At 33.3% G+C, this 21,696-nt stretch overlaps 4 protein-coding genes across 5 annotated transcripts; 1 reads left to right on the forward strand and 3 right to left on the reverse strand.

Moving 5' to 3' along the window:
* Nucleotides 1-3,001: 3,001 nt before the first annotated feature.
* Nucleotides 3,002-4,204, reverse strand: LOC148604555 (uncharacterized). Its single transcript, XM_088550802.1, has 2 exons — nucleotides 4,022-4,204; nucleotides 3,002-3,286 (listed from the first exon to the last, which is right to left on the reverse strand). The coding sequence occupies exons 1-2, from the start codon at nucleotides 4,125-4,127 to the stop codon at nucleotides 3,039-3,041; spliced, it is 354 nt and encodes a 117-aa protein (XP_088406928.1). The 5' UTR covers nucleotides 4,128-4,204; the 3' UTR covers nucleotides 3,002-3,038.
* Nucleotides 4,205-9,184: 4,980 nt separating this feature from the next.
* LOC148604556 (uncharacterized) lies at nucleotides 9,185-11,827 on the reverse strand. Its single transcript, XM_088550054.1, has 4 exons — nucleotides 11,556-11,827; nucleotides 10,891-11,259; nucleotides 10,289-10,588; nucleotides 9,185-10,093 (listed from the first exon to the last, which is right to left on the reverse strand). Exons 1-4 carry the CDS (start codon nucleotides 11,764-11,766, stop codon nucleotides 10,002-10,004), a joined length of 972 nt encoding a protein of 323 aa, XP_088406180.1. The 5' UTR covers nucleotides 11,767-11,827; the 3' UTR covers nucleotides 9,185-10,001.
* A 54-nt stretch (nucleotides 11,828-11,881) lies between these two features.
* LOC148604557 (uncharacterized protein C11orf42-like) lies at nucleotides 11,882-13,210 on the forward strand. The gene is made up of 3 exons (XM_088550055.1): nucleotides 11,882-12,090; nucleotides 12,363-12,719; nucleotides 12,874-13,210. The coding sequence occupies exons 1-3, from the start codon at nucleotides 12,000-12,002 to the stop codon at nucleotides 13,143-13,145; spliced, it is 720 nt and encodes a 239-aa protein (XP_088406181.1). The 5' UTR covers nucleotides 11,882-11,999; the 3' UTR covers nucleotides 13,146-13,210.
* A 743-nt stretch (nucleotides 13,211-13,953) lies between these two features.
* LOC148604558 (temptin-like) lies at nucleotides 13,954-19,162 on the reverse strand. Of its 2 annotated transcripts, XR_015916161.1 has the most exons (4): nucleotides 18,907-19,162; nucleotides 15,957-16,101; nucleotides 14,705-15,571; nucleotides 13,954-14,629 (listed from the first exon to the last, which is right to left on the reverse strand). XR_015916161.1 is itself a non-coding variant. In XM_088550524.1 (3 exons), the coding sequence occupies exons 1-3, from the start codon at nucleotides 19,111-19,113 to the stop codon at nucleotides 15,402-15,404; spliced, it is 522 nt and encodes a 173-aa protein (XP_088406650.1). In that variant the 5' UTR covers nucleotides 19,114-19,162; the 3' UTR covers nucleotides 13,954-15,401. The 2 variants fall into 2 exon arrangements, 1 of the variants encoding a protein (XP_088406650.1); XM_088550524.1 differs by having other exon boundaries at nucleotides 13,954-15,571.
* Nucleotides 19,163-21,696: the final 2,534 nt, after the last annotated feature.

The following is a 21,696-nucleotide window of genomic DNA, read 5'->3' on the forward strand; positions in this document are numbered from 1 at the left end:
GGTCGAACTGGAATGCTGAATACAAGTGTTGATGGCCACTGACATGATCTTCTGGGTTGATAAATAGCTTTTTATATTGTCTTTAGCCAGTGGTAAGTAACTTGTTTTCCTTTTAGTATTATAAATGGAAAAGAAAGGAAAGAATGTCATCTTTTATTTTTGTGTTAAAAGCTCTATAAAAAATCCTACATTTAGCCCTTATTTTTAAAGAGTTTTGGCCCTAAAAATAGCCCTTATTTTTTACAAAAAGTCACTTGAAAGCCTGCAACAACACTGAAATAGTGTATGTACCTGCGTTCTGCACATGCAGGCTTCAACATATGGACTTATCCGTGCAAATTGTCGTAAAGGACGAAATGGAGCAGGATTTCAAGCGTAGTATTCAAAACGTATTTGTAAGCAGTTGGAAAAGGGTTAAAAAGTAGACTAACTTCAACCCTAAGACTTGCGATTGTCGATCATGAAACCCCTTGCAGCAGAGTGTCTATTTCAAACCTACCTTGACATAAAAGCTGACAAACAATTGACTTATAAAAGATTTTAAAATGCTGGAATTGCCGAAGTTGTTGAGTACGAAATCATCGAGTGTGACTGATATTTTTAATTCAGTGATCGTAACGCAGTATTGAACTTGTATATTTATTTTATTGTCGCACTACTGCTTTATCATCATACTTCAATAAAGAGTAATCAAGGAAACCAAGGTTATAGCGATAATCAAAAGAATGTAATCTAGGAACAAATACCTGGCATGGAAAACAGACATATACAACAAAGAACATAAAGTAACTAAAATCATACATACAAAGTAACAAAAGCAAATGAGCAACTCGTATTCCACTAAAAACTGGGAGCATGGACCAGGTGCACCGGTAAGGTAAGCGTCCTCTGCTTTTCTAGAAACACCCGCCGAGTTGCTCATAAAAGTCAAGTCCAGGGTAGACGAAAGAGGAAAGGAAAACTATGACACGTGGAACAAATCAGTTTTCATGGCACGGATGGATACACCGTAACGGTCCACGAGTTCATGATGACGAACATAGAACTTCTGTAGTGTGCGTAGTTTCAGCAAGCTCTGGCATAACGTACGAGTTGTGATATGAAAACTCGATACGCAGGTGCTGAAGGGATATTTCCACAGCGGAAAGAAAAGTCATCACGTTTGTCGTAAAGTTTGGTTAATAGTTTGCTCTGACCATCGATTTTTAAGTGTATGTCAAGATATGAGGCTGACTTCACAGTGTCCGTAGTATCCTATATCTCAAGTTCTTTGTGGTAGATGCGATGTATCAAATCTCCGAAATTATGATTGTTAAAGGATAATACGTCCTCTATACAGCGGAAACCGAGATAAAAGGATAGATAAACGAAATTCTTTGTTTCTTAAAATCATCATTTTACTCTTAATTATTTATCCCTTTTTTAACCAATAGCGGACGTCGCAAATGTTTGCCTCCGTTTACTTTGGACACAAGTGCAATTAATTGTAAATGATACAACTGATTTAATACAATAAAATAACTAATGGTACATGAATCTTATTAATTTTTGCGGATGTCCAGAACCGCAAAAACTAAAATTCGCTAATAGAATATAGAATATACATAATTTAACCCAACACAGCAAAACATTTTCGTCCTGCAAAAATTGCCAGTTATACGGTATACTTAATGAATAACTGTTACATGTATATTTTTAACGGTCTATAAAGAAACAACCTCAACCATGTGGTGCACACTAAATAAGCTGTGTAGCATTGAGGTAATTTCAAATAGACCGAAAAATATAACATTTACTCCTTATAATTCAATTTTAGTACCAAAACTGAACGAGTAAGTCATTAAAAAGTTTGATGACGTCACAGTGTTTACAAAATTTGTTCTATAAGATGATACACGAATTGTTTTATCCAACCAGAAATCGTACTACTTCTGAAATTAAATTATATTTTGATAATCCTATGAATTTTGATAAGGGTATGGTGCTAGATTTTGGCAACTGCTCACCCCTATCTGCACTTTATGGAGTTAACCCACCTTACGATTTATTTTACATTGTATACAGAAGAACTATGATGTTCCTATTTACTACGATTATTATATTGAAATTGACAACCATGTGACGACGTTGACTGACGGTTGGCGATGACAGTCGACGAATGATGACTGATAAGTAAGCAAAGCAAATTTTTATTTTTTGTCAACTAAAATTTGTGTTTTACTTAAAGTATTTTAGTGTTGGTATCTAAGAACCCCTCACATCCCATAATCAAATATTTATTTTATTGCTTAAAAATCACGCATGCATTATAGTAATTATCTTTTTTATTTCAAATGTGTTTTCATTTCTAGTTTTGACATATTAAGCACTTATAAATCATATATGAATGCCCTTTAAGCATAATCTCGTAGACCACACAGAAACATATTTTAATTGTCTATCGGCCACAGTTTACTTGTCGCTACAAAATTATTATTCTGTTTCCCATCAGCTGTCGGCTTCCATAATAAATAGATGCTTCGTATATTTTTTTAGCTGTTTCAGCTTTGTTATTGTTGTTCATTTATCTTGCTAACATTCCTTGAAGTGAAAAAAAAAGACAGTCACCCTTTGTGGGCGATACTTTTGAAATCCACAATTTTATGTCCTTAACCACATAAATAGGCGAATAATACTTTATTTGCATTCTTTGTATTTCAATGGTTATGATTCTTTGTTTCTTAAAGCTCTCCTCCATACAAAAATAGTTGTACGGACTGATTTAATCGATATGTAAGTACGTTTTAACAAGTTTTTTATAATCATATTTATTTATTTCATTTAATATATCTGAATGATTGTTTTTTCCCCTATACTCTGGTTGTTAGCTTTGCTCTCGCCTAATTTCCATAAGCTAAAAAAATGACTTCATTTAACCTAACAAAAAATTTAAATACTACTTAACATACAACTAAAAGATCGCGAAAATGTTTTTTTTTTTGTCTACGGAAATGAGCTCAATAGGCTTTTGTAAACAAATGATCACTCTAGTGTAATACTTATCTAACGATTTCGCACACAAAGTCACATGTATCGGAAAACGGAAATGACAAATCATACCACGTCAAGGCCGGCGTCAGATACCTCACGTTCATTGCGATAATCCTTGGCAAACTGGATCCTGTAGGCTGATCAGTTCCCCATTTGAAATACGTCATAGGGGTGGTATCATCAAAAGTGAAAGTTTCGCGAACCAAATAATTTTTACCTTGAATGCAAACCCAGTTGTTATCAACACCTGTACCGTCTGAAAAAAATGTAAATGATTATTACAAACAAACGAAATATAATATTTAATCAAAGTACAAAAATGTACTCATTTTTAAAAAAGTGAAAATACATAAACATCACTGCAGCATTAAAAACAAATTTAAGCAGTTCTCTAACATTCAAATTTGATCCTGCGGGTTTACAAAATCTAATAACTCGCCCAGTCACATTTCCCGTGCTTTAGAACTAAGGTTGCACTATGCAGATGGGATTGAGGTGCACTGTTTCGTACACAAAATTGACCCGTTTCAAAAATGCAAAATTTTGCACGAACTTTTTAAGTTAAGAATTAAAACCATGAACAAATAAGCAGAAAAAGGTACACTTTTTATTTGTTTTTTTTTTACAAAAATACCATGCCCGCTTACTTTTTCTGACAGTTTTAAATAGCTTGATAGTTTAGAAAACCTATTTCTGACAATTAATTTTGGAAAGGCACCCAACATTTGTTATGAAAACTGATATGTTTTTCATTACGTTACCATTACAGATTTTCATGACAAAAAAAGAAAAGATTATCTATCCTTTTTCATGGATCTCAATAATGTAAGGTTTTGAAAAACATATACTTTTTACAAAAAAAAATTTTTGGATTTGCTTGTTTTATTGTCTCAATATAGCTTTATTTCCACAAATTGTCATAAAGTTATCTGCTGTGGCCTATTTATACAATGGAACCTAATGTATTGTGTTAAAACAATTCTAAACTCACACATTACGTATTCTATATACTGTTGTTTTTCCTCAGAGTCTATTCTGATTAATTCCGCCCCGACAGCTGAGCAAACCTGTTCCACGTGGACTCCAATATTAAGCATGTTGTTTATCGTGCCATTATAGATCTTGTAGCACAAATCGAGTTCTCTGTAGTGTACAAGTTCTTCAGGACATCTGCTATTTACTAAAAAAAAGTGTAGCATTTATTTAAGTGAGTATGTAAATCTAATTTTGTATTAATAAAAACAAAGTTTAGTTATTCGGTCGCTGTTCTGTTCTTAAAATAATTTTGTCAGATTGAAGGAACAAATTCAAGCCGAATTCGCTTGTCCTATTTTGAGGGAAATAAGTTTTGATTAAACAAAAACATAATTTGGGTATAGACAATGCATATTCTTGTGATAATCAAAGTACTGAAGTACTGAGTCAATGAAGCCTTCATAGTTTCTTATTACACAATCACATTTCTAATCATAAAAAAGGATTGCAATATTTTAAACTAGGGAAAGTAGTATTTTTACCACTCTTTCTTTTAGAAGAAATTTTTTTTTCAAAGACCGTTTATTAGCTGAACAGCCATGGCTTCTTGAGTTGACAAGACGAATGTGGGGAAATGACTTACAACCTTTTCTTACTTTTCACACACACATATTTGACGATACACATTAAAAAAATATACATGTTAATTCACTCTCTTTTGTTTTTGTTTTTTGTTTTTTGTTTTTTTTTGTTTTTGTTTTTTTGTTTTTTTTTTTTGCTTTTTTATATCAATTCACTACATAGCTTTAGCTTTTACTTATCATAGAATTGAAGCAAATATTTATACAGCTTCAAGTTCTCTCTTAGTCATATATGGACAAAGACTATTTAGTTTAATCATTGTTGAATCCTGTGGTGTCTAATTACTATCAAAATGAATTATGACCATACAATCAGACCAAAGCATCGACATAGTAGTTCACCCAAAACCAAGGTTCTTTCACCTCTACTAAATAGAGTTACTAACAGAGTCATAAAATGGAGCAGTCCTGAGAGACGCAAAAAGGGTATTCAAGACTGTGATAGAAACAATCTGTATTTTCATGTCATTTAAACATCTTGTATCTTTCAGTACTAATGGACCTCATATATTTGTTTAATGGCCAAATCAGATAACTAGCAAGTCCCATAACTATTAAATGCAATGCTGTCAAAATATTTAAATAAACAGAACCTGAAAACTTTTGGTAAATAACATTTTTACTATCTATTCTAAACTTAGACAAAAACAAGTACGTTACACAGTTTTCAACATGTGTTGTTAATTGTAAATATGTCTGTATTAAGATGACAAACAATGATATGAATACATCAATTGAAACTAGATTTTTGTACTGTTTACACATTGTAAACAAGTCTTATCTTTCAAAACAAAAAGATAGCCAACGCAATAAAATTTGTTCTTTTTACTTTTAATTTTCTACATTTCATTCTGGAAATAACTGCGTCGGAAAAAGAATACATGTTACAAGTATTTGTTGGTACATACAATGTATGTATAGCATGCAATACCTATACTTTAGCTGTTGTTGCATAATTATAAATTGATTCAAAAAGTTCAAACCTTCTTAATTTTGTAACATGAAAAAAAAACAGCAAAAAAGGGTAAATTATCAGGACAATGAGCTCATGATAGAATCATACCTATTAATCATAAACTAACAGAGTACAATGAACATTTTACAAATATTGTACATCAGTGATATATAAAAAAAATAAACAGGATTAATACAGAAGATTTGACATGATGCTCGTCTGTTGAGATACATGCGGGTACTAACGAGTTGACTGGCAAAAAAAAGATTCAATTTCCCTTCAATATTAAAATATATAAAACTATTTAATGTATGCATTTTCTTGAATTGAAAAGCTAGTGGTGTTTAAGTAACTGTCCATATAAAGTTCAGACACGGCCAATCGTAGTAGAAAAATGCCACTAAACAAATAATCCATTTTTTTTCAGTTTACATGTGCTTTATTCTTACGTAACAATATCCCATTTCCTACTATAATCAACCAAATCAAAGCAAACCAAGAACGATAACTCTTGAAAAGTGCCAATTTCATATACAATTTTACTTTATATGCTTTTTTTCTCAGAAGTGCAACAGCCAAGTGAAAAACTTAGACTGATTTTGTGATCAGTAACTGTGTCTGAACAACAAAAAAATGTGAGTTTGGTGTGTTTTTGACACGCATGAATCACCTCCTGACTGATTTTATAAAGACTGTTTGCGTTGACTTTATTTTTGCCTATTCCATTCCTTACTTATTTACTTATTTATTTATTTACTCAGTTATTTATTTATTTTGTTAAACTTCGTTCAGTCATTATCGACATTTAAATTCGTAAATTCTCTTTTAAAGTCACTAACTCAAACTATTTCCTAAACTTCCGCAAAAAAGAAATCATACAGGTTGCATTTGTCGTAGATTCCATTTCTCAAAAAACGTGCGTGTGTGTGTTCAAAACATGAATTTTACAAGATTGAAACTTACAGTCTTTGGTAATGTACGCCTGCCACCCGTCCTCATATATGTACGGAAGTTTATAATGAAAGGTTTTGGAGTGCAGCACACACGTATTTAGGTTTTCGTTATAAAATGCTAAAATACATTTTTTCAAACGCAAGCACAAGAACAAACACTGTAGAAGTCCGACTGGTGATTGCATGGAAACATTGCCTTCTGACTGATAGTATCCTCTTAACTGGGTAACCTCAGCGAAACCCAGTTGCTCCACTGTCATTGTTGAAAAACAAATTAGACAAAAACAGTACTATCAAGTAAAATTATTTTGACTACTCCTATTAGTCAGGTGTGCACAGTAGAAAGACACACGTGGTTAAAGCTTTTTATACACAATTAAGTAGAACATTTCCCAACGATTTTTTGGAGAAAATACGGTTAAGACAGATCGAACATGAGCTATATCCAGAATTGAAGATGACACAACAAAAACGTTGATAATTAGTGCCAACGCAAGTACTAATTAATTGTCAGATTAATAAAAATAGAATAAACAATCCAATATTGAATGCCCGTATTTTGTGAACCCTAACACGTGTTTACTTTTTTTGTGCATTGAAATAATTATTGAGTCGTCTTGAGCTTCGTTATTGTATTATTGAAAATATGTCCTTCATATCGAAATTGTCTCCTGTTATGTTGATGTTGCTACAACCGGAATTAGCTATTAAATAATCAACAAAAGATTCGTGTCTTCTTAAAAAAATGTCGAAGACTCGCAGAAAAATTGCTTTATCTTCAACAAACCAAAGCGATACTCTATTAATCATTAGCATGTATTAATGGTAACCAAAACGACTTTAACAAACGACTTTCGTTTAGGCACGTGATCACCATTATTTTTTTAAAAGTTTTATTGAAGTTCTATATAATACATATTTATGTTACTAAAGGAAGAGACTGATCTTTTTTGAGCCGCAACTCCTCTGAAACCTAACAAGGTCGAAAATATTTGTGATATGAGGTATAAATGTTGTGTTGTGTACTTCCTGAATTTGTCTTTGAAACAATCTTTTTTCTACGGAAAACGCGATTTTTTGTGAATATATCGTAATTCGGAGACCGTCATTGATCCGTGTGTTATAATAAGCCTTCGCGCATGCTCAATCGACGCACTGCCCGGAACATTTGTACATGTGTTACACCAGTATTGCAAATTCATTATTTTGCTTAATTGAACGACAGCCACCATTTTTCTGGGATACAAAACTGTCGAGGCATGGAAAGGCGTATACGTAGAACATGTCGAAATAAACCTTCCCCCTTCTATGTGTAAACATCTGCGCCCGCAGTTCGGACCCCTCCCTCTTTTTATGTGTAAACTGCCATGACTGGTAAACCCTCTACTTATTGTTTTGAGTAATTTAAGAATTTATTTTACACATTTTAACTGGCTGGAGCAGAACTTTCAGAAAATTAAAAAAATGTACAGTAGTGCCAAGTCTGAAAAGCTTACATGTAGTTGACTTTCTTATATTACATTGTACGATAAAAAGTTCTGTACGAGCAAAATGCACAATTTGGATAAAGTGTGAAAGAAGCCTAAACTTTTTATTATGCATAAAAATTCATCTGAGTGTCCGTATGTATGTCCATTCGTCTTCCGGTGCTTTCCATTTGATAAACAAAACTTGTACAGTTGTTAAGCACAGAAATACATGCAAGTTCTATTTTGAGCTAGATAAAAATATTTTTCAAGTTAACAAGACACCACTTTGATAACCTACTTGTTCTTTGATAACTATCAGGAAATTTCGAGGAATAATAGCCAAGGACAAAATGCTAGAAAGTCACCTTTCGACTTTTTTCGCCAATTCACCCATTAAAAACTTATGAGCGAACAAGTCCCAGTTTGGGGGTTGATCACATATTTGTATATACATATAAAAGGATGGTTACGGAGTGAATGTGCGTCTAAAAAAACTCACACGATATATTTAAAATAACGGATATCAAGGAACAGGGCTTTAATGCCTCTTCGGCGTCTTGATGTTGTATGAGGGTCTTCCACTATGAAAAAAAAAACGTTAACACCCTAAAACCCGACCAAGAAGGCTCCCTATAGCGTGCATATAAACAGACTTTTTGATAACATAAAAAAATCAATGTTACTCTCTTGCTTGCTCCCTGTCCATAGAGTGAAAACTTGGGCGAAGCCTCAGGATACCTTTAAAGCCTTCACTTTGCGTTTGTCGGTGTTGTCATCGTCGTTGTAATACATCGGCTCCTCCCATACCCCTGGGTCAAATTAAACCTGGGACCAATAAAACAGCTTCTTAGTCCCAGATTAAATTATTTTTCCAGGATAGTTCACTGACATGAGTAATCAAGGGAACCAAGATTCAGGCGGAAATCAAAAGAATGTAATCAAGGGACAAAAGACCAGACATTGAAAACAGAAATACACAACAAAGAACATAAAATAACCAAAATAATACATACAAAGTAACAAAAGTAAATAAGTAACTCGGACTCCACTACAAACTGGGAGCATGGACCAGGTGCACCTGTTACTAAGCGGTATGACAGAATATGTACTCGTCCATACTTTTGATGTAGCGTATGGATAAAACAGACAGAAAGACAGATATATGAAATAATAGAACGAAACAACTTTATTGTAAAAACATGTACATACATTGGCCCAGCATAAATTTATAGATCTCAAAATATTCGGATTGTGTTTTACAATACATGTTTATATGACATCGATCAAGTTCTAAATGTATAATAGTATTAGATATATTTGACTTTAGAAGATTCTCTTAAATGTCTAAATTTAAACCTTCTATTAAGGATGTTCGCCGGTCGTGTTCAGCCATTTTTGTCAAATTTTCGGACTCCTCTGGTTTTATCCATTTCAAAGCATTATATTTCTTGCCCAGTGATTCCCACTTTCCTTTTCATAATTTCATCAAACACACCTTCTAATGTTATTTTGAAGTTTTTTTTCAATGAAATCCTTGTTATTTCTTCAGCGGTTTTAATAGCTAAAACCTCACAAAGACAAAACAACATATGGGTAATCCTTTTCCCGCCAAAATTTCAAATGTTTATATCTAAAAAACGAGCACATTTAATTTTTCTTCTTATAGTGTTCTAGCATGACAGATCTCAAAGATTTCACAACCATTTGAAATTCTTGTTTTTTCTTAAATAGACCAGCGAACATCCTTAATAATGAATATGATATAATCCGAAAACTGAGGTACCAGCGTTACTTTTAGGCATACTGAAAGAGAAAGATGTAATTTTTCAATTTAACCTTTAAAAATAAGTACGTGTTGGTCTCTTCATTGTCATTAAAATGTTTGTTTGTTAAAATTTTACGCTAAATATAAAAAGAATCACAATGTTAAGTTGAAAATAATGTTGAATATACATGCATGAATAATGGTACATTTTAACTACCCTAGCTCATGGTCTGGAAAATGTTGGCGTATAGGTTGAGTCTGCGGGGCATGGTTTGTTCTACCGCTAGAATCTCCACTCGAATTACCTACAAAATAAAAAAATAGATATTTATTTAGTGTCATTAGGAAATAAAATCAAGGAAAATAAACTTTAAATATGTACAAAAAAGCTATCTGAATTGCTATAAATATTCACCCAAAACTGACCAGCCGTTTAAAAGAATGCAGCTCTTTGGCAAGGAATTCATCAAAGACTATGGTATTTATATCTAAATGCTTACCATACTTTTCGCTGTTAACTATGGCTCTTCGTAAATAAGGCCACATTTGTGTTCTCGGCAGCCATCTTGAATTCATTGCACTATAAGACTTTTTCGTGATGTACTGGATGAAACGAGCTTCATACGTATCCAAGCCTATGTAAAGTTTCTTGCTGGTAAATCCGACAGGGAATCTACTTTCCTCGATTTTGATGAATTTATTTACGCCATTTATTGCTACCGTAAGTTCGAGTCTGTCGACGTAATATACTCTCTCGACGATATTGATCCATAGATCATTAAAGTCTAACGAGGATTCCTCTAAAAAGTAAATATATAAGAGTATTCTCAGACTATGTATTACAATTTTGTTAACGCTAATATGATTTCGATAGATAATAAGTTAATTTGATAACAGGACGCCGAGCGTTACTATTATAATTATGTACATACATTTTACTGTCGAACTAGATTATTAGATATTAGATCTAACACCCCCCCCCCCAAAAAAAAAAAAAAAAAATAAATAAATAAATAAAATAAAATAAAATACAAAAGAAAACGTAGCAAACATTTAAAATCCTAAAATAAACCAGCCACTTATGTTATAACTAATATATTACCGAATCCATCAAAGTTAATAACTCGGTTATTTAGATCCGACATGTTGTCCAGTTCTACCACTGATTTTCCTTGTACTTTTACAGAAACCGCCCTTTCTTCGAGGCTATCTCGATAAGGTCGGAACGAACATGTATGCGAAAACTCAAAATCAGGGTCACTTTCAATTGTTTTACTTTTCATTGGCTTGAAACCCTCTTCTTCTGTTGCCCATTTCGGATAGAAATCCCAGATTAACTCCGTTGCGATTGTATCTTTTTTACCACGAGTGAGGTACTCTATGAATGAACGGAACCTATTTATAATTAATAATCCCGGTTCCAACGGCGATTCGTTGAACTGTAGAAACGGGTTTGATATTATTTTTCTTCCTGAAATAAACAAAACAACATTGTCTGGTAGATGATAACATATGTTATTGGAACACAGCCTCTTAAGCCACCCGGCAGATTATATCAATTCAAATTAATGTCCACAATCTTCTATACCAAAGTAAATATCATTCATACAAGAAAGTCGTTAATTGTTTTTAACATTGTAGTATATAATAAAAACAGCACGGTTTTAAACTTCGTAAAACTTCTATTGTTTACTCAATATTCGCGTGTCAAATATGCATTTGTAAAATTATTTTTGTAGCTTTTTTAATATATACATATAAACTAACCTGCAAGAGCTTTGCAGACTTTATCTGAAACACATCTCCAACCTCTTGTTTCGTAACAGCGACTTCCATTCAGGCTAAGGTATGATTTCCATTTCATTCCGCCTTCGCTTTCACCTATTAAACCAGTAAAAACATTTGGCAACCGTCTTATTTGGTTGTCGATAGTGAAATTCCGCCGAATTCGATTGATTCGACGTCTCAAGGAAGGCATGTCTTCCTTCTTGCTGGAATTATGAGACGCAAAGATACCAGCGTCAAAGATGTTTCTATAGGAACGTTGGCTTCAGTGCACCCGGAAGACGATACATACTAGCGCAACAATAGTCTCCAACGTTACGCATTCTATGGCCGTCTGTGCAACATAGAGATTGGGCGTTTTGTGGCATTGAGAATTTTTTGGGAAAGCTTCTCAATTTCGTCCAAGATATCATTGAAATATCAAATATGGATGCTCAGCTATACAAAAATATCAAGGATTGCAACGCAGCGGCATGTTGGCCTCTCGTGAAGGATGTTGTCGCCCTACAGTTAATGGGCAAGTATCTCTATTAGGATGTTAGGGTTCTGCTTATTTTGAGTAAATAACAATTGTAAGATGAATGTGGATATAAAGTTAATAGTATACGCTAGTATGGACTGTCTTATTTGTTTATTGCTACATGTATGTTTTCCATCTTTGCTCAACTATCTTGTATGCTATTTTATAAGGATTTTAACTACAACCAAGCTACAGATCTTCTGTTATACTTTATAAGCGTTGTCCTAAGGGATTTTATACGAAATAAAATATTCGTACTTTTATTTCAGGTAACAATTTTATACCGATACCCTATCTGAAAGATGCGGAATATTATGATTTTTGTTCCCTCATTGTTAAGGAATCTCTGTCGCCTATGGAAAAGTTAAGACGCAAAAGACCAGGAATAATTACAATAGGCAGACTAAAAGACTTCATAGAAAACGATAAAGGCACTGGTCTGGCTAAAAATCCACCCAAAACAAAGAAAGTTGGCGCCGTTGGAAACAATGAGTATAGGTTTCACGAAGAGGATCTGAAAAATAAAGTATATAAGTCTGTGACAGTAGAAATACAGGGATGTGAGAGATATGTTATGGAGGATGTCCCCGGAGAAGATGCTCTTACCGTCGGAATGGAGGAGAGAGGTAACCATTTCTAGTTATTTGTTTCATCATTCGCGGCGGAAACTATGACATTTTACCTTTCAAATAAATTATTACTACTGACTTCGCTTTAGCAAAGACAGTTTTTGATTTGTATTTTTTTTGTACCGTATATAGTTTTTGTTGACTGTTACAGGGTTTCAGTATGTCAAAAAGATTTACCTAGTCCATGAAGTATGCTATGCGAAGAAATTAATGGTGTCCTGTGAAATCGGACACAACACAGATACTGTTGAAATCGCACAAAATGTTCCCGTTGGATTTAAAATGAGGCGATATATTCTAAAACCAGATGGTGCATTAGGCGAAACAAAGGATAAAGATAACACATCAAACTTCCTGTGGATCAAGAGGTCACACTTTCGGAATCCTAGAGACAATTTACCCGATACTCCAACCGCAAAATAGATGTTAAACAGTTACGGCTCAATGAGAAGGTTTTAGATTTTAAGAATAAAATATTTTTATGCAAAGTTATTTTTCTTTTATTGAAGGTTAAGTCTCATATTTGGCACACGCCAAATCAAATTATTGTTCTGTTAGGTTGTTGGCCTACATTGTATTTTGATGAATGGCATACTAAGTAACTAAATCTCAAAAAAACATACCAAGATGAAACTGTAAGGATTTAAACATGCACAGAGGCAAGTAAAGATTTTTATAAGAAACTCAGTTTAATATCAAACAGGGGTCACTTCGTATGGACGAATTAGATTCAGTGACCTTTTTTGTCTAAGGGATGCTCCCTCGAACCAATCCGCGAAGAAATTAATATACTATTTCAAATGGAAATTGATTAGTCAATTATAGTTAATTTAAAACCGTCAGTTTAACCCCCTTTCCGCCCATAGACTATGATTATTCTTTGTCTTGTTGAATTAGTTACAACACTATAATGGTGGCATATATTAATATATGTCAAATGAACGATGAACATACAAGAGCGGGCCCGAAATTCAATTCTCTTCATTTCCTTTCATTGGTTACCGTATATTACGAATGAATGTAACGAATGGAAGTTTGCTTTGCAATATTTTCCATAACTCGATATTTTTTCCTGACATATATTTATCTTCCGACCTTAGACCAGATGAAAATACCCCCTCCCCTCCTTTATTACTAGCCTTAGATTGATCGTACCTGTTCGAAGGGATATTTCATTCCATCACTACATGGAGGTTAAATGTTGTCCATTGAAATAATTATAACGATAGAATATATTATAATACACCTTTAATCATCAGAAGGGGAACAATACCAATATTTTAAAATTAAAGCTGAATTAGCTGTCAAATTTGTTCAGTTTTGATTCTACTAAATTTTGTTGATTCAATTAAATACGTTTGTAGTAATGCAATTGCAGCAATAAATATCGATAATACCTACAGGTACGAGACCACAATTATTTGCCCTTAGCTTTTCGTTGTATATAGTTCCTATAATAATAGGGGATTTTTCAAAAAAAAATTAGAAACACTTCCTTACAGAATTTCTCATACTTTTTGTGCTCAAATGGAAGAGGAATAATGAAATTGTTTTAGTAGATGTGCTGAAATGAGAAATTTGACATTTAGATTGTGATTTGGTGAGGTCAAAAAAGGTCAAGTTTGTGACATCCGGAAGCCATTTTGTGTCATTTTTTAGGTTATCTCTGTGTTTATGCATATAAATTGAAAAAATAATGGTAATTTGTTTTATATTTTTTATATAGAAGTTGTTGGAAAGTTCAAATTAACATTCCTGAAAATCTGAATTGAATTGCGCCGGTATAACTTTATTAAATTACAGAAAGGCTATAAAGAAGATAGTGGGAAAATTAATTGTGGTTTCGTGCCTACAGAATATTGTGAAAACAATATTTTTTTTAATCAGAGAAGATCGATCGCTCTGATCTGCATGTAATTATTGTTCGCCATTCCTTCCGAAGATTGCCGACAGGTATTCACCTGGGTTAAAAATACTTTAACCTTGGTAAAAAAATAACAATAACGGATACACAGGTAAGCACCTGTTTTGTTTTCATTTCATTTCATCTATTTCTTGATTAGTTTTTAAATAGATAATGACCATATTTGTGCCACATTATATCACAATACGTAAATTTCAAAAGGATCCTTGCGTTATATTCGATTTTTTTTTTCTTTCACGGCAAGAGTCCGTCGCTCTTCCTTGTCGTTGAATAACCACTTTCGCAGTGCACTCCGCTTTATAGCACTTGCGCGGATTAAGGTCACCATAAGTCACATGCACACAAATTTATCTTGGTCGATTTTTTGTCTTGCAAGACAATAAATATGTAGACACCTATTTCGTGTATTTAATGCATTTTATTTGTGGATATCAAATGAAATTATACAAGAAAAGTACAATTTAGTATAATTCAAAGTTAAGGCATATTTCAACAGAAACAAAAATGTACGAAAATGACAGCTAATGTAGCTTTAAATGACATCGTATATCAATCATCACGAGCATTTCTTTCTTCAAATGTATCTTTCGTATAGTTGTGTATTCATATTGTTTTCATACATGGAATACTATTACATTTGGAAAATAAAAAGATCAAGAGAATAAAAAAAAATATATAATAGAGAAAATATTATTATTCTACTCCCTTAAAACAAGTTATTTTTTACTAAACAATTACGAAAAAGAACAACAATATTATCCTTGGTTCATGAATTGCGGAGGAAACTGTGGTCCAATTTGAAATGGCATTCCTGCTAGGTTAGGTGGAAATTGAGGCTGAGGATTCCATTGAGGACAGGGACGCTCGATTCCATTCTCGGTGTTTTTCCTCATACAATTCTCTGAACTGACTGGTTCACAGATGCCTAACAGTTAAAATATACACTGAGTTATCTGTTGCATGAAAATGGTAAAATGCGTAATTTTTTTTTAATATTTAAATTCAACGCTCAATTCAATGCTGTATAATATCACGGACACGACCTCAATTAAGTATAGTTACGATCGTTTTTTTATTTTGTTTCTCACATGGTTTAGCATTCCATTCTTAAACTCGTTCCCTTTGATGAAACACGGAAATGAAAACTCGCATGAATCAAAATATTCTTATGGAATACGACAAGAAGAGGAACGCATTCTTGCTATCACGTTGTTACTGTATCATGGAGTAACATTACTTAGTAAAGTCAATGAAGATCTGTACCTGACGAAAAAGAAACAAAACCTGAAAGACAAAAGAAATAAAATCACCTGGATGTCCAGTGGGGTTTCCAGTGATATAAAACTGTCCGTTCACTACTTCAACTCCCAATTCTTTTCCATTGGGTATTCCATCTCCATCGGAATCCATATTATTTAGCTGAACAGTGTACTTCAAGTTCTCTAATTTAAAGTCCTTGAAATGAAACAAACATGTAACTAGTATAATAGTATTTTTTTATATCCCCCGTGGTTCACAGCGACGTGGGTTATATTACCTCTAATGTGTATTTCCGGTTATTAAAAGTTCCCAATCAGAAGTACTCGGCCTTTATCCGATTACATGCCCACTTTTGAAAAGTGTAACGAAAAAGTCCGAGTAGTTCTGAACTGAAGTGTTCCGGTTATTACACATGAAAAGAACTATAAATCGCAATATGAAAGTGATAAGTGATTAGAAACTGTTTTGTTAGAAACCACTAATTCCACTTCCCATAGGCTTCTATGCTAATTTCACAATATTCAATTGCTTCTCTGGACTTTACCTTAACTTTAACCTGCAGAGGACTATATATCAGCATGATTCTACATATGTCAGCTCACAATCCTCAGAATGGCATGTGGGGTTAGCAGACTTGCAGTGCAGTACTGGTCACCGGAAGTGAAGTGTCTATAAATAGCAGTGTTTTCACAAGATGGGGGTATATTTAGAAATCATTATGGAGATTAGGCTTCACATCACAAGAAGCAAAATGCACCTATAAAATGTACAGAAATGTTTTTCCTTTCAGAAACTGTTTAAATTTTTTAAATGCTCATTGGTTGAATTGGTGGTCTGTAACCTAAAAGCCTGGAATCTTTTTATTCTAGGATCTCTTAACAATTTTTTCCACACCTGTGGAACTCTAGCACGCGTCACGTTTTTTGCGGATTTTTTTTTTATCTTCGACAAGACTGAACAAGAGCACATCAATCATGCAGAATTCTTTAAAGACGTGCCATTTTTTTCTAATAATTAGCCTATCATAATTCGGGATATCGCCATGTTCGTTAGTAAATTGATAACATCTCTGTCACCTTCAGAAGGGCAAACTTCTTTGTCGGACAGTTTTCTGATTTATTCTGTCATGTAAGCGTTAACTGTAATCTGTGGGGCCTAAAATAATTGAATATTTTGTACTCAATTTAGAAGTGGAACTCAGTCAATATGAATTGTGGAAGCTCTGACATACACACATAAACCTAATGCTTAATACGTCAGTTCATCTTACCGTTTTTATCAATTTACCTTCTTAATACGTCAATTCATCTTACCATTTTTATCTATTTACCTTCTTAATACGTCAGTTTATCTTACCATTTCTATCTATTTACCTTCTTAGTATGTCAGTTCATCTTACCATTTCTATCTAATTACCTTCTTAGTTACTTGTTGACGACAACAGGTAACTGAACCATTTTTTCTTGCTTTTGTGGACATAATTTGTATATAATGTACACATAATTGTTGTTTTTATTGGGTTTTTTTTGTTTGTTTGTGTATTTTCTTTCCTTTTACGTTTTCTTTATTATGTCATTGTTCCTTTTTCATGTATTTACAATGTATTTTCAATTCAAGCATAATTTTATCTGTTTAAGAGGAAATAAAGAAATTAATGAATGATTGTAAAAGGAGTTTCATCTGAATAAAACCACAATGACTTTTATTATCTATATATCTCATTGAGTGCAGAATTGTTATTGTGAGGTACACATGACTATACGTCACAAAACAATTAATGTCAAATTAAAAGCAATTAGTAAAGATATGTAAATATAATGTTAACAAACACATGCATTTTATACACTCATTTATAAAATATTTCTCCGAAACAGCATTAACTTTATCATTGCCCTATGTAAAGATCAGGCAGGTGATAAAACATGAACGACCTTTGTATGTCTTGTTATGTCGAATTTTGTTGGGAATTGACGAGTATATATTTTGTCTTGGTGGTTCAACTGGTGTTTGACTAGAAAGAAAATTTAGAAATACACATCTTTTTGTAGGTTTCACTTTGTAAATATTGGATATTGCCTTTACCGTTAGTTATATCCATATGTTACTTTTATATGGCCTCTGCGACTTCAAGTTCTTCGTTGAATTTATTGAAGTAAAATATGATTTAATAGGACAATGTAAATACCCGTATGTCATAAACCTTAATTATAATATTGTTTAGATTATAAATAATTTATTGATGATTAACTACACATATTTCTATAATAAAAAGTCCTGCAATTTGTTTTATTTTTTTATTCCCCTATCATAATCAGATCAGCCTGAATCTTATAAGCGTCGCTACCGTATGAATGTTTGTGCAGTCATTTTATCGATATAACCGTTGGGTGACACATTTTGACATTTGATTTTTGTCAATCTACTGTTTTGCTTTTAAATAACTATATTTGTCAAGCAGTTCTGATATCAGGTACATGTACATTTTCTTCTGTTTTTAATACAGAAGGACAAGGTATGGGGTTCTGGACCCCTTCATTCATAAGAATTTTGTTATTTTTCTGCAATTTTGAGAAAGAAATGGGCAAATGAGCAAATAATGACCTGGAACAGCCCATTCTAAAAATTATGGATCGGACCCCCTTCCTTCTTCACGATACAAGCTCTTCCGAGAAACATCTCATTATTTGTCATTGCTGTAACCAAGACACGAGGTTTCAAAGGATTAAAAACAATACATCACCATATTATTTCCCGAAAAGATAACAATATTTTACTAAATGAATGGTTCATATTGGCATAGCTACTCATGTTTTGCTCAGACTAAAACCAGATTAAAATTCTCAGGGGTGAGGATGGTATCAAATCTTACACTTCAAAAATAAACAAAAATAAATTTATAGTCAATATAAAGATGTGGTCTTGCATTATTTGACAAAACATGGTGCTGTATTAATTACCTTTGATCTAATAAATCGCAATAGAGATGAACTTGTTACTTACTCTTCCGAAAGGATTCCTACGTCCTCCATCGTTCGCTGTCAGGTGCCCTACTGCACTCCAATAGGAGCTTCGACCTGTTATACAAGGGTTTGGAACTTTGTTTCCATTCGGAATGTAATCCTTAAATCGAGGCCAGCATCCTGATAATTGTATTAAAAATAATATTGTTATCACCCCTTTTAGAACAAACGTTTTGATGAAATCCATGCTACCGTTCCCCTGCTTTAATAAGTTTTAATTTGCATTTTAATTAACTACATGTGTAGTTTGATTTGCATATAGTTTTCAACCGTGACTTTTACCTCCGTCAACTAGATAGCTTATTAATACATTCGGCAACTACTTTAGTAAGTTTTAATTTGCATTGTTGAAATTTCAATTAACTAGTTTGACTTTACATGTAGTTTAACAAAGACATACACTTCCTGTAAGGATATGAGGGGTAACTAATGCCATTTAAGGTGAAATAAGAAGTATTCAATTTTAATTTAAGAACTAGCAAAATTGTCAATGAGACAAAAATAACGATACAGCTATGTTAACAAGTAGTTAAGGTTGGTCGGGAAAATACAACAAAAAGTTACTTTAAGCCAAAACCGCAAACAAGGCAACCCTGTTGAACGCCCAAAGACATAAAGACATCTCAAAGATGCGTTGAACGCCTGTCTTTTTAGACTAGGTAAACATGGTCAAAAAGCGACACACATTTGGCGGATCGATGTTTAAAACTTTCATCTACGAGGATGTACAATTTGATTACTCCGAGGCGTTAACAGACGTAGCACGGACGAACACCGTGAACACTATATATATATACTTAAGTTTTAATATATAATAAGTATTAGCTATATATCCTCTATATGATATGAATTAATTATAATCCAATTACTATATTAAATACATAGTACATTAAGCTGACCACTATCATCGCTACCTTGTTCTGTGTTGTCACATACCGAATATTTCAATATTTCAATTATTAAGACGTTAGTGCTGCTGTAATTTGAAGTTAAGGTTAGTTTATATTCTAAAAACTATATACAATTCAATAAGTTCTGATCGTTTGGCTGATGCATATAATATTTTTAGCAGGAGACCTTTTTTTCTTCGTATATCCTAATTTTGAATGTAAACCGGATTTCCATCTAAATATGTCATACAAGTACTTGTTACAAATGTTATAGTAAGACATCCCATCTCAATCTATAAAAACAGATCAGTCTGTTAATATCGCAGTCGTTAGAGTTGCATACGACTCTGAAGCGGACCCAACAAGATTAAACAAAGATGGCATGAATTCCACAAACCAAACTGACAGTGCCTATTTGTGCTTACCTAAAAAGTTCAAAAATTAAAAACAAAATTGTAATATTGTATTCTTCAGTGTCATATAGCAATATCCTCCCAAGTCAGGGATTTGAGCCCACAACCGCTCAACGCCGCTCACCGATGCGCAACTATCTGTTTTGTATTCGTGTTTATTTGAGACAATAAATTGTGATAGGTAGTAGGCATTTCAATGAGTTTTTTACCGAGCTGAATATCATAGGTTGAATTATTGGCATAACTAAACAATCTCTGGTATTTTAGGATCATTTTGACAATATATTTATATAAATAACTGAATATTAAGTCTAATTTACTTTAAAATCATTATTTTATCGGATTTAACATGAAATATTTTTCTGTCTGTTTTGTAGAAGAGATAATAGGCTTTTGATTTACCAAAATAACAAAAAGGGGGGTTATTTTCAGCTATTTGCTTATATAAAAACCTCTTTTTGCAAAATGTTGTAAATTTCAATGTAACAAAACTTCATATTTCTGCATGAAGAGACAAACTTTTAAGCTAAATATAGTTCAGTGCTGTAGAGATTGGTACAATTTATGCTAAACAAGGCAACAATATGAAAACAGAAATCTTGAAGTCTTATAAGGAATTGTAAAAAAAAATATTTTTAACTCTAAAAAGTCAAATAAAGCTGGCAAGGTTATTGGTTAGCCGTACTGTCCCATGTCATGACAGAGATTTGTTTTCATATTTCAATTTGAATATTTTATGTAAAGGAATCTTGGTCTGCAATAGAAGGAATCATTTCTAACATTTTCCCACCTTATAAAAATAAAATCCTCAATATACCGATTTGAAACTTTTAACCAATACTTCAAAAGAGCTGAGTTACTGCGGGCTGGCATCTTTGACTATTTCCCTTGAACATCAGTATCACTTTGAAGCTTGCATATTAGGAATCATTCAAACGCTCTAGTGACTAAAATTCTTTTAATTTGGATTACCTCCCTTACCCAAGGTCTACTAACTTAATTCACCACACTGTCAGACTTGTCGTTGTTACTTCATTGTCAGATTGTCATGAGTTCGTTACATTCAGGCGCCTAGCTGCCTAGATTGTCATGAGTTCGTTACATTCAGGCGCCTAGCTGCCGTTAGGCCAAAAAAACTTTTGCCTGCACTTAATTTTGCCAATTTTTTTTTTGAGATAAAATACATCCAGGAGAGGCATAAATGATGCTCTAAAACGCTATCTCCGAAGAGCTTCGGGGAGGGGGGCTTCGCCCCGCCCCCCTCCCCCCCCGGACCCCCTGCCGTAATTTTGCCTACACTTCAATTTGGCCTCAGCTACGCGCCTGACATTGTTAGACTAATCGATATTTACAACATTATCAGGTTGGTCGATGTTTCTACAATATCAGTATGGTCGGTTTTAATTGTTAGACTGGTCGATGTTAACACACTGTACGACTGGTTGGTGCTACTACACTGGAAGTCTG

The sequence above is a fragment of the Perna viridis genome, chromosome 10 (genome assembly GCF_037379345.1).
Source record: "Perna viridis isolate PV_CMFRI_1.1 ecotype Kerala chromosome 10, ASM3737934v1, whole genome shotgun sequence".
Taxonomy (NCBI): Eukaryota; Metazoa; Mollusca; class Bivalvia; order Mytilida; family Mytilidae; genus Perna; species Perna viridis.

Bases quoted from the DNA above. Each gene is read 5' to 3' on its own strand.
- LOC148604557 (XM_088550055.1), top strand. From the start codon at position 12,000: ATGGATGCTCAGCTATACAAAAATATCAAGGATTGCAACGCAGCGGCA. The intron at 12,091-12,362 runs GCAAGTATCTCT...CTTTTATTTCAG, and splicing joins TGTCGCCCTACAGTTAATGG to GTAACAATTTTATACCGATA. The intron at 12,720-12,873 runs GTAACCATTTCT...TGACTGTTACAG, and splicing joins CGTCGGAATGGAGGAGAGAG to GGTTTCAGTATGTCAAAAAG.
- LOC148604556 (XM_088550054.1), bottom strand. From the start codon at position 11,766: ATGCCTTCCTTGAGACGTCGAATCAATCGAATTCGGCGGAATTTCACT. The intron at 11,260-11,555 runs GTTAGTTTATAT...TGTTTATTTCAG, and splicing joins AGTCTGCAAAGCTCTTGCAG to GAAGAAAAATAATATCAAAC. The intron at 10,589-10,890 runs GTAATATATTAG...TTTACTTTTTAG, and splicing joins TATTAACTTTGATGGATTCG to AGGAATCCTCGTTAGACTTT.
- LOC148604555 (XM_088550802.1), bottom strand. From the start codon at position 4,127: ATGCTTAATATTGGAGTCCACGTGGAACAGGTTTGCTCAGCTGTCGGG. The intron at 3,287-4,021 runs GTGAGTTTAGAA...CATTTTTTTCAG, and splicing joins GTATATAGAATACGTAATGT to ACGGTACAGGTGTTGATAAC.
- LOC148604558 (XM_088550524.1), bottom strand. From the start codon at position 19,113: ATGGATTTCATCAAAACGTTTGTTCTAAAAGGGGTGATAACAATATTA. The intron at 16,102-18,906 runs GTAAGTAACAAG...TTTCATTTCAAG, and splicing joins GTAGGAATCCTTTCGGAAGA to GACTTTAAATTAGAGAACTT. The intron at 15,572-15,956 runs GTGATTTTATTT...TTTAACTGTTAG, and splicing joins AAACCCCACTGGACATCCAG to GCATCTGTGAACCAGTCAGT.